The sequence below is a fragment of the Coptis chinensis genome, chromosome 8 (genome assembly GCF_015680905.1).
Source record: "Coptis chinensis isolate HL-2020 chromosome 8, ASM1568090v1, whole genome shotgun sequence".
NCBI classification, from domain to species: Eukaryota; Viridiplantae; Streptophyta; class Magnoliopsida; order Ranunculales; family Ranunculaceae; genus Coptis; species Coptis chinensis.
In genome coordinates, this window is record NC_141463.1 from 61,457,299 (window position 1) to 61,476,671 (window position 19,373).

At 37.6% G+C, this 19,373-nt stretch overlaps 1 protein-coding gene across 1 annotated transcript; it reads right to left on the reverse strand.

The window, feature by feature from the left end:
- Positions 1-18,437: 18,437 nt before the first annotated feature.
- Positions 18,438-18,785, reverse strand: LOC147482282 (uncharacterized). The gene has a single exon (XM_086579263.1). The coding sequence runs from the start codon at positions 18,783-18,785 to the stop codon at positions 18,438-18,440; it is 348 nt and encodes a 115-aa protein (XP_086435389.1).
- Between the last annotated feature and the right edge of the window lie 588 nt (positions 18,786-19,373).

Sequence of the window (19,373 nt, forward strand, 5' to 3'; positions counted from 1 at the left end):
AATGGTAGGTGGAAGAAAATGTATAAAAACAGATAGCGACTTATTTAAATTGTTGTTTATTTAAAAATGAAGAAGAGTAACAGACTTGGCCCATTGCAATGCTATTAAATAAATGTTGAAACGTGTGTTAACCTATAGCAACGGACCGGATCCGTGGCAAAGCCATTAAATAATCTTGAGATGTGATTTCAAGTCACGTCAATTTTTTTTTCTTTTGGATGTGTGTTGGAGTGTCGCCCGGACTATTTTATCAACTAATAGCGAGATGGAAAATTCTCCACCCCCTCTATTAACTGATAGGCTATCTACGGTTTAGCAGTCCCATTGGATAGAGTTTTTTGACACTTGGGATGTAAACTTTCCACTCTATACGGTTTACACACACTTTCCCCCCCCTCCCATTGGAGATGTTCTAAAAGTGAAATAGGGACAGGTGCCAACTAGCAAAGTTGGTAAAATATTTGGGTGATAATACTAAAAGTTTGGGTTTGAACCCCCACCATATCTATGAGTTACTGATCTCCTTTAAAAAATAGGCTTGCCAATTCAAAAAAAAAAAAAATTAAAATAAGAGAATGCACTCCACACAAAAACGCAGTAGACTATAGAAGAGGGACCAAAAGTCCCAACTACCATTCTACCACTTAATTAACGATATATATGGTGATCCTCATATAACTACTATATGCTCAATTTCAAAAAGACAAAAATGTATGGTGTTACTGAGTTCGCAACATTTTCGAAACTAAGCAACTAACTTTTGTAACATATATTTTTTGTGTGTGTGGTGGGGGGTGGGGTTTAAGTAAACTAGCCACCAATCAGTTTAACGAAAAAAAAAAAGTAAACTAGCCAATCCAGAATAACGTCTAAGGAAATCGAAATAGAAAAGAGTGATAATAGATGCCAAGGGATCTGAGTAAGACAGGCCCTGAGGCCGACAAGGAGAATCCTTAAAAGAGTGTGACCAAAGACTCAACTGGCTTTAGTACACCTTCACAGCTCACTATTAAATGTCCCCTCGTGCGGTCTTCTCTTACTTTTTCACTCTGCTGGTACAAAGACTACAAACCTAATTATTAACCCCTGACACCCCATTCAATTACCAGAAGCCCCTTTGTCTCATTTTCGCCGTTGGGTTCACACTTCACACTTTGCCGACTTACGCAGTTATATAGAGATTCTGGCATAACTCAACCTGTATTGATTACCTTCTTAAGTACAACTGTACAAGGTTCCAACCGATCTATCTCTAGTAGAGTAGTTGTTCTACTATCTAATGGTCGTAGTAGAAAAAAAATACTATCATCCCAAGACTTAATTACAAAGTTTTGAAAAGTAATCTGCCACCTAATCCTTACATATATATATCAACTTAACTTTGGTTTCTGACTCGTAGCTGGGATTTGATTTGAGGGATATAAATGGAGGGTCGGAACGAGTACTACGATGACAGCTGTGAGTTGGATTAGAAATTAATTACCTTTTTAATTGAAAAAAAAAAAAAAAAAAAAAAAAAAATCTACAACCTCCACCAGCACCCTTAAAAACCTATCCCTTCTTCTCCCTTACACCTATGTCACCACAGGAACCAGGAACCAAAAACAGATCTGCCTTTGCACCACTCGCGCGGCACCACCACCGTCCACCACCTACTGCCACCACCATCTTCAAATGCATTCCTCACATCGCCCAACACCCCACTGCCCACTACCACCGTAATCCAACACCATCTCGTCCACCACACAGCACCACCACTACACCACCACCATCATTTATCTTTTCCCCAATCCCACCACCACCGTTTTCTTCACCGCTGTTTGCCGCACCTTTGGCACACCACCATCTCTAATTCCCTAATCTATTCTCACATCCCACCACTGCCATCTCTTACCTTTGTCTCCACCGCTGTAAAACTCGTACCCGCACTCTCTGCCATAACACCCAACCACTACCTCCCGCAACTAATTTGGGTTAGTTTCGAGGTAGGAAATGACTTGTATTAGGTTTGTTAGGTTTGGGTTGGTTTGGTGAACTCATTTGTTTGGTTTTTGTGGCTGTCAGAGATAAATTTTTTTGGGTTGGTACCTTGTTTTGCCGGAAGGGTTTTGGTTTAGGTTTTGTTTGTTGGTTGGATGAGGTTTGGGGTTTGTAGTTTTGCCGATAGGATTTGGGATTTACTTATGTTGGATTTTGTGTGATTGGATTTGGGTTTTGCTGACTTATCGACAGGATTGGGATATGAGAAAGAAGAATGTTGTTTCTTCTGGTTCTATTGCCCTGCCTCTTAAGAAACGTGTTCATTGCCCTTTCCGAGATCATCATGGATGCACTAATGGTAGGGGTGTGCAAAAAACCGCCTTATCCGACAAAACCGACCGATCCGATCCGAACCGAGTCATACGGGTCAGTTATCTATTTAGTGTTCGTTTGGATCGGGTTGTTAATTTGCAAAACCGACTACATCGGTTCGGACGTCAGTTTAAATTTGTAAAACCCGAAAAATAACCGATCCGACCGTTATGTGCTGGAAATAAAATAATAATAGATTATAGTTGCACATGTTATCTAATAAACTATAATATTGTACCTTAAACTCATTACTTATGTATACCAACAAACTTACTGCGCTTGTGCACTGTTGGTTCACGTGATGTCCACTCCTTTCCAAACTCAATTTTTGACCAAAACACAACCCAAAAAAATGAAAGTAAAGTTCCCCTTATACCCCTATCTCTACCAAATATCAGTATAACCAAACCTTCAAAAAAAAAACAACCAGACTTTCAGATCTTATTCTTGTCGTCAAACTTTGAACCTTCATCTTAAAAATGAAATAAAAACTCTAAAATACAAAAGCAATTGAGGCGGCACAGATTTGACACAGCTTTGTTCGGTCGGTTCGGTTAAAACCGAAAAAAATCAGTACAGATCGGATATCGGTTAGGTAGTAACTTGGTCGGTTCAGTTTCTGATCGGTTAAATCTAAAATATCGGTTCAGTTCGGTTCATGTTATACGCAAACCGACATAGTCGGTTCGGTGGTCGGTTTTACTCCAAAACCAACCCGAACCGACCCGTGCACACCCCTAACTAATGGGGTAAGCGGGAATGGTTTTACTATTCCCTACTTTCTCATGCATTTTGATAAACAACTCGTAGGTTGTCAGTTGAGTATTGATAGGGTACAGGACGAACTTAAGGATGATTGTGATATGTATTTGTTATTGGAGAATTCTTTAAAGTCTATAGACAAATGGATGTGTGGTCGTTGTCTTGGTATCCACGCACTTGGTATACTGTATCGTCATCCAGATGTTACCATACCACCACCTGTTTTGATGGAGAATGAGGAATCCCCATGTTTCATTGTGGGCATACCACAGCCGCCTCCTAAGCCCGACACTATAGATCTTGCATCCACGACATAGAGGGGTGGTGGTGATACCCCTGATCCACTTGTTGTTCCTTCTTCTCTTAATGAGAAATTACTGGATGATGCATTTCGTATACCTTTCCGAACCATGAAAAGTATACCACGTGCTTGTCGATTGGCTTTTTTTGGTGCATTGAAATCGGCTCTCTGGGATATTACAACTGATCCTAGTTCAGTTATGCCTTGGGTTCGTCTCCTCCTTTTGCCACGTTGCACTCTGCAAGTTTTTCGACCACAGAATCGTCAGGAACGTCGTTCTGGCACTAGGAAAAACTTTCTGCAAAAACAGATTCTCCATGCTTTGACGACATGGAATGAGCCTGGTGGGATGTTTCATTTTTTAGAGTCTGTCATAGAGCCTCCTTCATTCCAACCAACTAGGAAATCTGCCTCTACTCAGAATGTGCGTCGATGCCTATAGAAAGTTGCTGATGGACATTTTGCTGCATCTATTAAAGTGTTATCATCATCAGGAGTTGCCTCTAATACTGCGGAGACTATATGTGCATTAGTGGAGAAGCACCCAATGCGACAACCACCTGTAAGACTGACTGTTCCTTTTGCTGAGCCCCCTTTAGTGGTAGAGAGAGACGGCCTATTGTCATGTATTAGGTCATTTCCGAAAGGTACTTCTTGTGGTCGTGATGGTCTTCAAGCTCAGCATTTGTTCGATGCCATGAGTGGTCTTTGCAGCCAGACTATATCGTCCCGATTTGCTAGATGCATTGACCCCATGGGTGAATCTTTGGTTCTGGGATGATGTCCACGGTAGTTAAGCGAATTCATTGTGAATGCTCCGCTTACTCCACTTCTCAAGCCAGATAATAGTATTCATTTATAGCCGTGGGGATGGTTTGGCGTCGGCTGGTCTCCAAGATTGCAATGAGAGGAGTTTTCCAAGATGTGGTAGGATACTTACAAGATTTTCAATATGGGGTTGGTGTTTCTGGTGGAGCAGAAGCGATTTTGCACGCCAAACCGCGATAGTGTATGCTAACAAAGATTACCTCTCTTTCGATGCTGCTTGTAGATTTTCAGAATGCTTTTAATATGGTTGATCGGACTACCATGTTGAGAAAGGTTCGTATCCGTTGCCCAGCTATTGCCCTTTGGGTTGAGTACTTGTATTGTCAACCTGCGAGGTTATATATTGGGGATGGCTACATATGGTCGGCCATCAAGGGTCCAAGAAGGCGACCACTTTGGTCCCCTTCTTTTTAATCGGTGTTGCATCCCCTGATTCTGTGGATCCAGTCCAGTTGTTAGTTGATGCTACAGGCTTGGTATCTAGATGATGGGACTCTGATTGGAGATACAGAATAGGTGGCAACAACTTTGGGTATGATTCAGGAAGAAGGACCTTCTTACGGGCTGGTTCTTAATGTGACTAAAAATGAGATATTTTGGCATCACTAGATCCACGACGCTCCACTCCTGGTCTATTTCCTTCAGATTTATCCCGTCCTCAGCAGGGAGTTAGATTGCTTGGAGGTGCGGTCAGCACTGATTCATCCTTTGTCATGGGCCTTGCTTGCAAGCGTGTTGAAAAGGTTGTGACTTTGATGGACCGTTTAGCCATATTGGAAGATCCACAATGTGAGTTAGCTCTCTTACGTGCTTGTGTTGGGCTCTCTAAGTTGGTCTTTGTGATTCGCACTTGTCCACCATCCCTTTTTAGAGAGGCAGCCAAGACTTTTGATTGGCATCTCCGCAGTGCTCTCCAGGGTATTGTGGTTTCTGATGGTCCTAACTTCGGTGATTTGCAGTGGCGTTTATCAACACTCCTAGTACGTCTTGGTGGGTTAGGTATGTATTGTGCCACTGATGTCTCCACTTTTGCTTTTGTGCCCTTTCGTTGTCAGACTTCTGAGCTTCAGAACCACATTCTTAGGAGTTGTGGGCCAGTGCCTTTGGATGAGATTCTTGATGTTGGTAGCAGTGCATTGAGTATGTATCTGCCCGATTTTGACCTCAGTTCTATGGCTGTGAATGCTACTGTCCCCTCAAAACCACAAAAAGTTTTGGCGAAAGTGTCCTACGGTAAGATGTTGCTGGTCTTGAGAGGGAGTTTGTGTTATCTGCTCGTCAGAAAGCAGTCATTGGATGCTTGCAGTCTGAACACGCAAAGGATTTTCTACTTGCTATTTCGATGGAGGGGACTTGACAACGTATGTCGCCGTGGAGTATCGTTCTATTCTCCGTATCGTCTCATGATTCCTTTGTACTCTGATGGTGCTCTATGCCCTGTTTGCAAAAAGAGTAGACTAGATGCTTTCGGGGACCATGCAGCACATTGTAGACATTTTCCAGGTTCCAAATACCGACATGATCATGTCAGAGATATTTTATGTGATGCATTCTGGAGGGCTGGGGCACAAGTGAAAAAGAAGGCGCCCGTTAATTTTCTCACTGATCCGAATGAGGGAAGATCTACACTTTGGCTTGCGGATGTATTGATCTACAGTTGGTCTAAGGGAAGACATGCATGTGTTGATATAACTGGAGCCTCTCCATTGGTAGGGCTTGGAAATGGAGTCTTTGAGGTGGGAGAAGCAGCTAAGAGAGCAATGGCAGGGAAGATGGAGAAGCATGAGGAAGCTTGCACGGCTAACCAGCATTGTTTCATTCCGTTTAGTTTTGATACTTTCGGTTTCTTGGAACAATAGTCGGTTGAGCTTCTCAAGAGACTTTAGAAGGTTATGGACAGTAACGTTATAACAGCTGGTTCTAACGAGTTTGTTTTTAGAAGAATAGGATTTGCTATTCAGAAAGAACTTGCAGCACAGCTTGTTTCACGCTTGTCCTAATTATTTGTAAAAATCCTTATTAGTATCAATAAAATTTCCACTTTAAAAAAAAAAACCCTTCGTTTCTCCAAACTTCTGTCTCCTTCTCAATTCTCCACTTCAGTCTCCTCCTTCTTTCGATTAAAAAAATAAAGGCCAGTAAATTAGATGCTTTGGATTAGAGTTCGCATGAAAAAAAACTCAACCTTCAATTAGAACTAAGTTCATTGAAACAAAACCCGAAAGTTAAAAGGCCTGAGAACTAAACTCTTCGTTCTCCATCTACCCCTCTCGCTTGGGCTGTGGCACCACCATGAATCTATGTAAGTTGTGTTTAAGCTCTTTTCTATTGTTTTGGTTTTCCTTTTTTTTCCTTAGCGAGCAGTGAATTCTGCTTATTTATGATCTATAAGCTTTTTTTTTTAGGTCCTAAATTTAAATTTCTGTAATTGCTAAAATTTGAGTGTAACTATGTAAGTGCGATGTAGAAGGAACACTTCCAATGGGTTTTTAATCGGGGGTGGAAAAGTACAGAAACCTTTCCTTTGATTTTTAATTATTTTTAGTTGTAGCTCACAGGCTTATTTAAATAGAGGTCTAATTCAAAGTCGTTGTACCTTCTATTTCACTCATCTCCTTCCTTTGTTTAAGATGAAGAAAATTAGAGCTGATCACTTTCTTTGCTAGAGTTCAAAGCAATTCCCAGCAGTGGACTTCACATTCTCAACATGTATTAACTCCTACGTCTTCTTCTACCTCATATTGCATTTTAAATCTTATGGGTAAATCATAAGAAAACTCTGTTTTGTCGAAAAATGACCCTTTCCATCAATGTCTAATCCATTCCAAATGGTCTAGGATTTTTTAGGGTCTGTTGCTTCGTTTTGCATTTCATTTTTAAGGCTTTATTGTATGGTTTCACAACCCATGCAATAAATTGGAGGATTACTTTGGCTTTGCTTTGTGCCATTTTGCATTTCATTTTTGAAGCTTTATTGTACGGCTTCACAGCACATGCAAAAATTTGGACTTGCTTAGTTGTTGTTGTGGTATCTCTCATCAACTCTAATCATTTACTTCTTCTTCCCCGGATTGTGTGTGTGTGTGTGTGTGTTTTTTACCTAAAGGGAATTTCATGTTTAAATGGACGACAATCAAACTTATAAAAGGAGTAAGCAGCACCCATAACGGTGTTGGTATGCACATTGTAAATCGATATTTCTACCCTCATTTGTTGATGCTTGGTTGTTCGTATGACCGAACCGCATTTTCAGAGTGTGTTAACCCCATTTCTAACATTGTTAAGTAATTTTTTATTGAATTTCAGTTCCTTTTCAAAGTTTTGTAATTGAGCATGAAGTTATATTTCCAATAAGTGTTCCTTCATTCTTATTTTTCTATTATCACTTTTAATTTACCTTTTAAAACCAAAATTATCTTTTGCAAGATTCTTTTCTTGCGCGGACAACGTTCTTTTTCCAAATATATCAACTTATTTTGATTATCTAAAGTTGTTATGTTTTGAATTTGATATTGACTTAATTCTGTGATTTTAGTTGATTTGTTTCTTGCTTTGATAAACAGTAGTGGTAACTATATAATGATATCCCTATCTAGAATATTTTATCGGCGTGAATCGGTATTGTCTTTGTGATCATTTTAAACTTTCATATCTTGATAGATTAATCTATGTGATTTTGTCCTGTAATGTGTCGACAACAGTGTATGAGACTATGATTACAATTCTTTTATGAGAACTCTGAAAGCCTTCAAACAGTACCCTTCGGTTCTCCTTTCATTCTCTCCACCCCTCATAACCAAGATAACCCTTTCTCTTTCAACTAACGTAACTTGAAGGGTTCCTCTCCCAGTAGATTATCTTTCTTCCTTTTTCTCTTTCCTTTGATCATTTATAGGTTTCGACCCATGAAGGTAATATCTCTGTTCTAATTGTTTCTATAGCTTAGATGTAATGGATCCATGATTTCCATTCCAGTACCCATTCTCTGATTGATTGATTTTAATTCATTTCTTTCCACAGGTATAACTACATCAACTCCACTCACTTGCACAAAATTGGGTGAATTACTTTAGAAAGATGTGGGGAAGTAGTAGAGTCCCAGTCCAGACTGGCATCTCCTCCTTTTTTAGGTATATGCAATGAATTATATAGAGAATTTAGTTTGCACCTTTCACCGTTTCAATGGTTGTGGTTTTACTATAAAGCATCAATGCAATTTTTTGTAGGTAATACTTCTTTTAGTTAACAATATTGCCAATTGCAACTACAATCATCATTCTTTCAATTTCGTTTGAAGAATGTTGGGTTTTGAGATTTAGTGAAAAAAAAACAGGGTTATCTCTGCTACAAATATGTTTGAGTTCATTTTAGGGAAGAACGTCATCATGACACGAGGAAGAAGCCTAAATAAACTCCCCTGATGATTCACGCTTAAAAGGTTGGTTTCTTAATCTTTATTCGATCTTGATAAATGCGGCATAAGACTGAATGAGTTCTTCTGTCATTGTGGAACTTTTAAGTTTTAGTGATTGTGCGTGCACAAAGACACCCCCACTCGCCACACACAATTTAAATAACTAATTTAGTGGCATATTGTACTTTTGTTTTCTTGTCGTTTTTATATTTTGGACCAAATAGTGGCTTACTATTTTAAAGAAAATTTCAGGTTTTATCAAGGTGAATTAGGTGGCGTTTGGCTTTCATGTGCTCTTCTTTTTAAATATGTGTTGTCCTAATGGCCAAGGTTGGTGATACCAAGTTCTTCTACCATTTTTTTAAAAAGCAAGTTATTCGTAAATGTGGAGTGAATTATTATCTCAAAAATTTCCATGTAGATATGGATTAATTATATATTGCTATCCATTCCTTGGAATTATGAACTAATTAGTTGCTCCAGTTCCCTCAAAAGCTTCGTTCAAGGTATGTTAGTTCTCTTCCTTTATGTATATGTTTCGACCCCCACATACGTGGCAAACGTCCATTAGTAGGGGTCTCCATTTTATTCATTTAATCGACAGGGCTAAAGCCCAATTTGCAATACCATGGATCAATGTACAGGCCCATTAACTCATGTGTCTAAGGCTGAACCTTAGCCACATGACTTGCCACTAATGTATATTGATTTATGTCCAGATTCATTTATTATCAAAGAGATAATTATCAGTTGACAGTTATATTCCATCACGATTACTCAAGATACGAGAATACTTGAGCTACAAGGACTCTCTACTCTACCTATATAAATACCAAATTGTTTGTCATAAGGAACTACGTGGAAACTTGATCCCTAGATAATAGATCTTGGGTACGTAGGCAGCCATTATCTTGGTTCAGTTTCATCTCCCCCAACATCAAATTCCTCTATTTCTTAGTGCGTTCTTTACTATTGCTCTCGTATGTGAAACAATATATATTATCTTTCTTTCTTTCTTTTTTGTTGTATCTCCTGCATATTATAGTTCAAACTATTGTTGTACAACTTGCAACATAAGAGCAGAAGCAATCAATATATAATAGAATTGTCGTAGTGATGATAATTGTACAATAACTAAATGGCAATTTGGTTATTCACTTCCTTTCATAGGGGGTTGAAGGATTAGTTGAAATGGAAAAGGCAACATAATTGGTTGATTAGCAAGCACAAGTTGTGACAAATTTTCCTCTGATCACTTTTTGGTTCCTTTAAGTTCATTCTTTTTTTGTAACTCCTCAGACAAGTATGCCGGAGCAAGTTGAAGCGCACAAGGTGATTGAACTCGAGGTATACCTAAACTTGTTGACTGGTGTTAAAGTGTGCACATTTTTTTTTAATGTGTTGTATATTCGGACTATCAAACTTCTGATTTTACGTCACGGGTCTAATTTTATAGGTATTGAAGAGTGAAGATGGTTCGGCAATGCAACCCTCTCAGTTATTGTTCTTCTCTCTAAGGTTAATATGCTATGTCCTCTTTTCTCTGCTCATCTAACATTGATTTATTCCTTTCACTACACCATAACAGGATATTTGTAACACACACCTATTTTGCTTTGCAACAGTTTTTTAACGTTGGTAAGTCGCCTACGCTTTGTAAGCATTGGGAATATTGTTAAGTGTTGCTTAAATTCACATGAATTTCAAGAATTAATTTCTAACACTTAAAAACCGTGTGATAAGTGTTAGAAATCCAAAAAACCAAAACAACTTCGAAATTTCGGAAAGAGGGAAACAAAAAAGAAATCGTGCTCATATCTCGAAATAGAAAACCACACTTTCTCTCTCACAGCCGCTACTACTCTCTTCCCAATCTTAGGGTTTTGTTATCGCTACTCGATTTTCAAATTTTAACTACCAAATTTTGAAACTTTAAGCGACCAACGTTCTTAATTTGGTTTTACTTTAAGATGGCTTCATCGGTTGAGGTATGTATATCGCCTTTCTCTCAATTTCTAACCATCTTACTGTTTTGCATTCTTTTGATGTTCAAGGAAGTGGCGGTATCAATGTTAATTATGCAGTATTTCACATCTAGGAAAAACCAGATGGTAGCTTCCATGCCTATGTCCACCGGATCGATCATCACCCCCTCCGAGATGTCCTTCATATGAACGACTGCTTTACCTTGTAAGTACCTTTGAAACCATCCCCTTCCCTTTCAGTGGAGCACTTAGTTCCTATTTTCTACAATTGTGAACGACTGCTTTACCTTGCCTCTGTTTTTTTACGCCCTCTACAGGAAAAGGTTTCAACGGTACTCTCCAGCTTCTCCTAACCCTGTTCTTCAAAGTTTGTGCTCTACTACTCCATTTTTAACAAATTTTTTACTCGATAACTGGGATAAACATTTTCAGATCTTGTTGCTTTTCCCCTATCAGATACTATTGTTGTTTTCTTGCAAAACGGTCTCTTACTTGTTAACATAACTTGAGAGTCTTGTTGTCTATTGTTGTTTATAGGTATTATTATGGGTCTTTCAGACTGATTACTTATTTCTGCTAGATTTTCTTTCTTATGATATATATATATATATATATATATATATATATATATATATATATATATGAGGGCCAACCAACATTTCATTGATTCATTCTTCCTCTTAGTTAGATCTGCAATTTAAATTTTCTGAATTCACCTTATAACATTCAAATTAATCAATTACGACATAACATATGTTGAATATGAAATTCTTGAATTGTCCCAAGGGATCCCCTGTCCAAATATCGAATGAGGAATCCCCTTCTTAAAAGAATACCTTGTTTTGAGCATAGTGAAGCTCGGCTCGATAAGCTTGAATTCTGCCTTGGATTCCATGGTCCCTTGTTCTTTGATTCCACACTCCTAATCCAGTATAACTGTCCATAACCTACTAATTTGAATGATACTTGTAAAATATATTATTTTTTTGTAAAAGTTTATGTTCTCTTTTTCATATATACAATCGTAAGTCCCACGCAAAACACGCAGTGCAATGCTAGTGATGTTTAATGAAAAAGTGTTCTAACTGTTATTGTCCATTTGTGTTGTTTCTTGCTACAGTTGAACAGGCAATGTCAAGGATTCATGTGACACCACAGGTGCTTATGCTCATAAAGATTTGGTTTTCTTGTTATACACTGTTGAAGTTTTTATTGATGGTGTCATTGTTAATGTGAATTTAGGGCTTTTGCATTGGTGTCGATGCAAATCATGTCAGAAGTCTTAACTGTGTATTTGTTTCCATCTTTTCTCTGTAGGCCTCTAGACATGCACGTTGAATATATGTTGGTGGCCTTCGTTCAGGGACAAGCAAAGAGGTGTTGTTATGTTATTTATTTAACTTACTGTAGTCAAACCTGTTCTTTCCTCATAGGAAGAGAATATCCATTCACAAAATAAAAATGTACCAGTTTTAATTAAAACAGAGATGTCGATCACAAGTAGGGATGCTTCGAAGTTCTTAAAATCTTAGAGTACAAAATAGTTCTTCAAAAGCTATTTATCTTAAACTGACGAGTCATTATTTCTCGAGATGCATATAAAGCAATACAAAAAATCGGCCGTAGAAGACCTCTGTCTGTAGTTTATTTTAGGGGGTGCATCCGCCGGCTCACCTATGCTTCTAGTCCTTTGTTAGGTTGACACCAACTGAGTGATGAAAGAACAGCAAAGACAAGCACACTGCACAAACTTCGAAAAAACAATAATCCACCACCCTATGGATAGTCACCACTCACCAAAGGGATACGAGTTGTATCACGGAGAAGAACTCCTTCTCAAGAAAAGTACAACGACTTCATTGAAAATACTGGTTCATTTCAAATACAAGTCTTAGAGATATTTATAAATAAGTAGAAATTGCAAGTCCATAGAGACAAGCGTAAAAACTGATGCAGATTTTCCCTTGGTTCATAGTCAAAACTGAATAGATTGGATAAGTTTTCGACCTTAAGCTTAGCCGGCTTAGGCAAGCCTTCCACATATATAAAGCGTAAGTCTTCAAGCCTTCCCTCCAGACGTTTCTTGACATTGTTGATTGATATGGGCAATTGACAAAAAAAAGGCCAGAATGGTAATAGTTATCGCTTATAGGCAAGTCTAGTCAGGGATATACTTAACCCTCTATTGTCTGGGATCGGTTGAGCTTGTCTTGCATTTCTTGTAGCATTGTAGGTGTTGCTTATTGCAGCTTCTTATTGGTGTGATATTATGTGACTTTATAGGGAAGCACAACAATGTATCTTAAATGGATTGCAGAATAAACAAGTCAATATCACTAATAAGTAATAACATATCTTTCCAATGTGGATATTGCTTTTTCTATTTTCTTCCTCTGAAAGAGAGTTGAAAGTCGAGAGTTTAACTTTTATTTCCCCATTTCTTCTCTTTTGGAATGCATTCATATTCTCTTTGTTGTTTCTATTATTTGCTCATAAATTTTGTTTTTCTGCTTCTAGTTAATTTTATAATTTCCTTATATTGACTGAATGACGAGTGTTTTTCCAGAATGTCAAAGATACCTTATGCGTTATAGCTGAAATATAAAGACAGAGTGATTGATTCACATATTGGTATTGTATTTCTAGGTATATATTGCTGGTATTTACCTAATGTTTTATTTCATAGTTCTAACTGTTGTATCCCTTGAAACAAGAAATTGTGGAGTTGTTTAATTGTAAAGTAAAAGGATCTTTCTATTCAGGTCCCTTCTCACCTAAATTATTTAACTATGCACTCTTTTTGTTTTGGTTTCTCATTATACAAGTTCACGTGTCGCTCTTGCATCTGTATTTATAGGTGTTGTACTTGATGTGGACGTTAATCAAGAGGAGAGTTATGCTATTGTGAAAAAAAATTCAGTGGAAAAAGCAAGTCGAGCGATAAGTGACACAAAATTGTGGATGCCACGCTTATTAATTTTTCAAAATTGTGGAATTTAAAATATGTTCTTTCTTGTTATTTCAAATGTTACTGAAATTCAATTCTTTGTAAGTTATTTAATTTTTCATTTTTATGGGTATTTAGTGACACAAAATTGTGGATTCCATTCATTTTTCGTAGGTTTAGCAGGTCTCGCTACAAAATATGAGAAATTATTTTTTTTTATCAGCAACACATCAGCAACGGTTTATAACCGTTACAAAGGTTTTAAATTTGTGTTGTTATAAAAAGTGTTACAAATCATTATTGCAACGGTTAATAACTATTGGAAATTTCTATTTGCAACGCTTATTAACCGTTGCAAATATTTCCAACACTTTACCCACGCCATATTTGCAACGCTTAAAAAGCGTTGCGAAAATTATTAGCAACAGTTTTTTGCCGTTGCAAATAGCTTGTTATGGTGTAGTGTTTCTTTGATATTACCCTTTTCAGGTGTGCATAAACTAAGTGAAGACCTCTCGGGTAATTTTCAGCTGATTAATTTTGATTTGTAGAATTTTGGTTAGGTAATTTTGGGGTTGAGTTTATTGTTGGCAAGTATTTTTATTGTGTGCTATGTCCATTATTCTCCTGACCACAATTTGTTCTTTGTTTGGTTTGGTTTAGTTTAATTTTTTTTTTCTCCTTTTGTTAGTTTCCATTTGGTTTTCCATCTGTTGCCTACAACTTTGATCATCAAATATTCTATTTTGAACCGTACAACCATTCCTGGATCTATCTTTTTTGTGGGTGACTGATAAGCATAACCTAACTAGAGTTTTCATTTTTCTGTACATAATAGAACTCCAACTAAAGGGACCATCCGATGGTTGTGATAGGTGGGTGACGTGCCACTTTGAGTCTTCATTTGAGAGTTGTGTTAATGATTTCATGCAAACTTTCAAGCTGTGTTGGGATATTATTTTTGAGATCCATCATCTTGAAAGGTAATTCTTTGTTTGGTTCCTCTTGGCTCTTTGATATTTTGATGTTTTATCCTTCTGTCTCTTTTAGAATTGCAAATTATGTTGTCTTATGTTGTCTTACTACATATTATTTTTTAAAACTTGGTTATTTTATTTAAATGCTCAAGTACCACGTGGTTACTGTTAGTGACCTTTCTATAGTTTCCATCGTCTCACTTCCATGCATGCAGTGCTCAAGTAGGGGGAATGGGGTATTGGGATGTAGCTTTGTTGCAACAATGCTTATATTGTTCCCGCGAAATAATTCTAATTGATTTAGGCATGCTACTTTAAGTGTATTATATATTTACACATTGGTTACCTGATCCAAATAATTGTAAAATTGGTACACTTGATTCAAGTGGCGTGATTGGTGCAATGCCTCGACCACAATATCTTAATGTGATTATAAAACATTTGTGACCAAGAGAAGCTAGACCATGATTCAGTTTCTACATGTATAATAAATTCATTTCGTGCCGGATGGTTGGGTCAGTAGCTGTTGAAGAGTTCCATCCATGTGACCATCCATTATCGAAGGTTTGTAATATGTATAGGTATGTTAGTTTCTAATTGAGTCCAATTAGCATTGGTGGAATCTGCATCATAGTAGCATTATACTTTACCTTATTCAGTTTAACCTTTATGAATATGTGCTTCCAAGAAGCTTTTAGTGTAGAGGTTAAAGATGTAGTTTGTAGAGATGAACTACGTATGGTAGTCGGTCCCTCCTCCCCAAGCTTTTAGTGTAGAGGTTAAAGATGTAGTTTGTAGAGATGAACTACGTATGGCACCTGATAGTCGGTCCCCCCCCCAGCTTTTTTTTGGCTACTCATGTATGACTTCTAATCAATGATATTTATTTTGTTAAGGCACACTATTACTCAGTTCTCATAGTTTATATAATATTGCCAATGTTCTATCTTCTTTGTGACATGTGGTTTTGTAGTTTGTACTAACGACTTAGTATAAAGCGAGTTATGGTATTCTACTTATTGAAGTTATTAAAGGTATCATTCTGGGCACCTTTCTTTATCCCTTCTCATCTTCATCTGTTTGTTAAAATGGTTACCATGCATGTTATCGTTTGCGTTCATCACTTATTTGTTGTTGGTTTTGACATAACAATAAGCAATGGAGATGGTGGTGCAGTGTTCAATCCGACATATATCTATCATATGACAAGCAGATTTCTTTGGAAACGTGTTATTTGGTGAGGAGACATATTTTTAATGTTATTGGACAAGCACGCCTAATACTTTTCAAAAAAAGAAATGCGCGCCATTTACATCTTTCTCATTTGGTGAAGGTACATTTATTTCCTTTGCCCAACTCTCCTCCTTTAAATTTGAGAATGGAACAATTTTGAAGGCTATTGGAGCTGCAGACCTATTTCTATATATGTTAAACTCATTGACTTTTACGACAGGTGATGGAGATATTCTATGCTCGCCTCATCAGCTCACAATTGCACAATGGGCCTTGAAGTAGATGGCTATGGTGTCACCTCCTAATCAAAGATTATGGATAGACAATAAGCATTGTAAGGAGAAAAGAGTTTATTAAAAAAAAATGAAGGAGAAAATACCATGTATGGTCATTGATTTTATCTTCATTCTGTCAAATGCATAAGCTGTATGGAGTTGGCGTACATTCACAATTTTTTTTAAAGGCCATTGAAATGTTAATTTTCATACTTGTTTTTCATTTCCTATATTAATATTGTATTAGCAAACAATAACCATCAAGTGTAGAATAGATGATTAATTCATTTTCTAACATCATGCAAATTAAGAATCTTTGAAGATATTCTGCCAAAGGCACTGGCACTAACTAGTCTATCTAACAAAATAGGAAAGTGTGGGGCCCAAAAGGCCCCATCCAATGGTAGGTAATCATTCTCACCAAAATATGACTTGGCAGATCCAAGTGTTTGGAGGGTTTGTGTAATTTTGTTAAGTGCAATCAATACCATGGGATCTATCTAAAAATCAGCCAAAAGTCAACAATTGCGGCTAGGCTTATAAACTGTTGGGCCTCCAAATTTGACATGGTACTACACAATTGGCTAGCCCAATTGATGCTATTGGGCTTATGGATAATGGGCAATTGGGCTGGCCTTGTGCCGAAGGCGCGTGTACGCCTTACGCCGAAGGCACGGGCATACCCTATTCCTAACATTTAGCACCTCAAAAAGGTTTCTAAACAATGCAAAGGATGCGACAATATTATCACAATACCATGGTGCCATCTCAATCCCATTGAAGATGTTGACAACTTTGAGTGATTTTGAACGCACTATGAGTTTCTTGTACCCTCTATTAATAGTTGCCTTCAAACTTTCCACTATAACTCTTAGTTCTTGGCCAATAACAGATTTACTAAGGGGTGAACCAGTAAATACCAGTTCTACATTACCTTGCCAATCCCTGAAAATGCCACCAAAGCCATTATACTCACCTACTGCTCCATCAATGTTCAACATAATCACGTCCACATCTGGACTGCTCCATTTGATAAAAGTAGCTTGCTTTAGACTGGTAGCGCACTTCAATGTTCAACCTTGATAACAAAACTCTCAATTCAATAGAGTCTTCAACTTCTACTAACCTCCTCTGAAGATACAACTGCATGTCCTAAATAATCTTGTCACAAAGTTCCTGAGCTGTTTACTAATCTGATTCATTCTCCTCCTTCCTCTTCTGCCCAGATCTAGTGTAATGTTGTTGCCACAAGGTTCTCCACACTTCACTCTTTGTGGTGTTCGTCCTGCATTTTTTGAAAATGTCATACCATTCAGAGCTGAGGTCGAGTCAGTAATACACCCACCCATTCCTATTACTTTCTTAACCTTACTCCACACTTCCTTAGAAAATGGGCAATCAAATTAGAGTAGAGGTGTTTAAAGTATTCAGTCGAGCAGTCATAGATGCAACAACTTGAGTGGCTCCACATTTTCTTCCTGATTAATCTATCCTGAGTTAGTAGAGAACCAGCAAATAACTGCCACATAGTAAAAGAGTGTTTAGGAACCACCATCTTCCCCCATACGTACAATCTTGTACCATTCAACCTCCTCCTTAATCTTTCTCAGAGTCATATAAGCAGACTTGGATGTATAGGCTCATGTGACTGAGGGGGTCCAAACTACTCTATCCTTTTCAACAAAATTGTTGATTTGGACTTGTAGTATTGCATTTCTCATATCCTCATCATCTAAGCTTCTGATTATATCATTCCACCTCCCCTCAGAGATAACATGACTAACCTTTGTATCAATTGGAAAGTCAAAAAGATTTCTAGTAGGAGGTTGAAACCACAAAGGTACTTTTGTAAGCCATGGATCATGCCAGAACCATGTATCATCTCCATTAGCTATAACATACTTGATATATTTTCTAGTTGTCTCTATGTTTTACAAGATATTCCTCCACACCCATGAGCAGTCACTTGGCACTTTCATAGTCCAGAAGTATTTGTCTTTTATCTACTGTTTCCATGTCTACTCCACCCAAATCGATTGTTCCTTTGCAATGATTCTATAAAGCAGTCCACAATAAGAAGCATAGTTCCATGTTCTCGGATCAACAATTCCTAAATCACTTTGTTCTTTAGAGTACCTCAAAACATCATGACTTGCATGGTACATTTTGTGCTTCATGTCAGGTCCAACCCATAGAAACCTATTATAAATCTTAGCAACCTTATCAAGGACCTGTTTTGGATCGGAATGACAAAAGACCTTGCCCAATACACTTGGAAAAAAGATAGAACATATTTGATAAGTTCTAGTCTTCATGCGCTGCCTTTGACAAACATCTGTTTTTCCAGTCTTCTATTCTTCCAGTCATTCTTTAATCCCCAATCTAGAGGAAGTGAGAGGAAGCCCCAAATATGTAACTAGAGGGAAAGCCAATGCCACATCCATGACTGCAGCCAGCTCATTACTCTCTATACAACTCATACTCCCAGAGAGTAGAGTTGTCTTAAAGTTACTTAGATGCAGTCCTATTACCCGAGCAAAGGTATCAAGAATTCCTTTAATAGCTTCCACATAAGCTAACTCACCTTTATAGTAAACAATTACATCATCTGCAAAGCTTAGGTGAGTAAGTCCAAGCTTCTTGCATTTTGAGTGAGCAGATAAAGACTTTGTAACCAACCCCTTCTTAAGCAAACCACTTAACACCTCCATCACCAACACAAACAAGAAATTAAAGAGGAAACTAGATCACCTTGACAAAGCCCCTTTTTACCAACAAAACCCTTCAGAGGAACCATTAATCAGTAAAAAGTAAGAAGGGGAGGAATAACACATCTTCAACCAATTAATGACGGCTAGCGGAAATCTGAATCTATGTAAAATCAGCTCCAAAGCCTTCCAGTTAACTGAATCATAGGCTTTCTTGATGTTCAGCTTAATGACACATCTCTTTGTTCCATGTTTTCTATTATATCCTCTCATGAGTTCATGTGCAAGGAGCAAATTATCTTGAATGCTTCTTCCAAGAACAAAAACAACTTGAGTAGAGGAGATAAGCTTAGGCAAGCACAACTTTAACCTGTTTGTTAGTACTTTTGTAATATATTTATACATAGTATTACAATATGCAATAAGCCTAAACTGATCAACTAAAGCAGGGGCTAACAATTTAGGAATTAAACACAAGTGGGTGCATTTATACCCCTATGCATAGTACTACTAGAGATAATATGTTTCACTGCATGAATAAAATCATCACCTATATGATCCCAACTCTTCTTAAAGAAGAATGCATTGAAT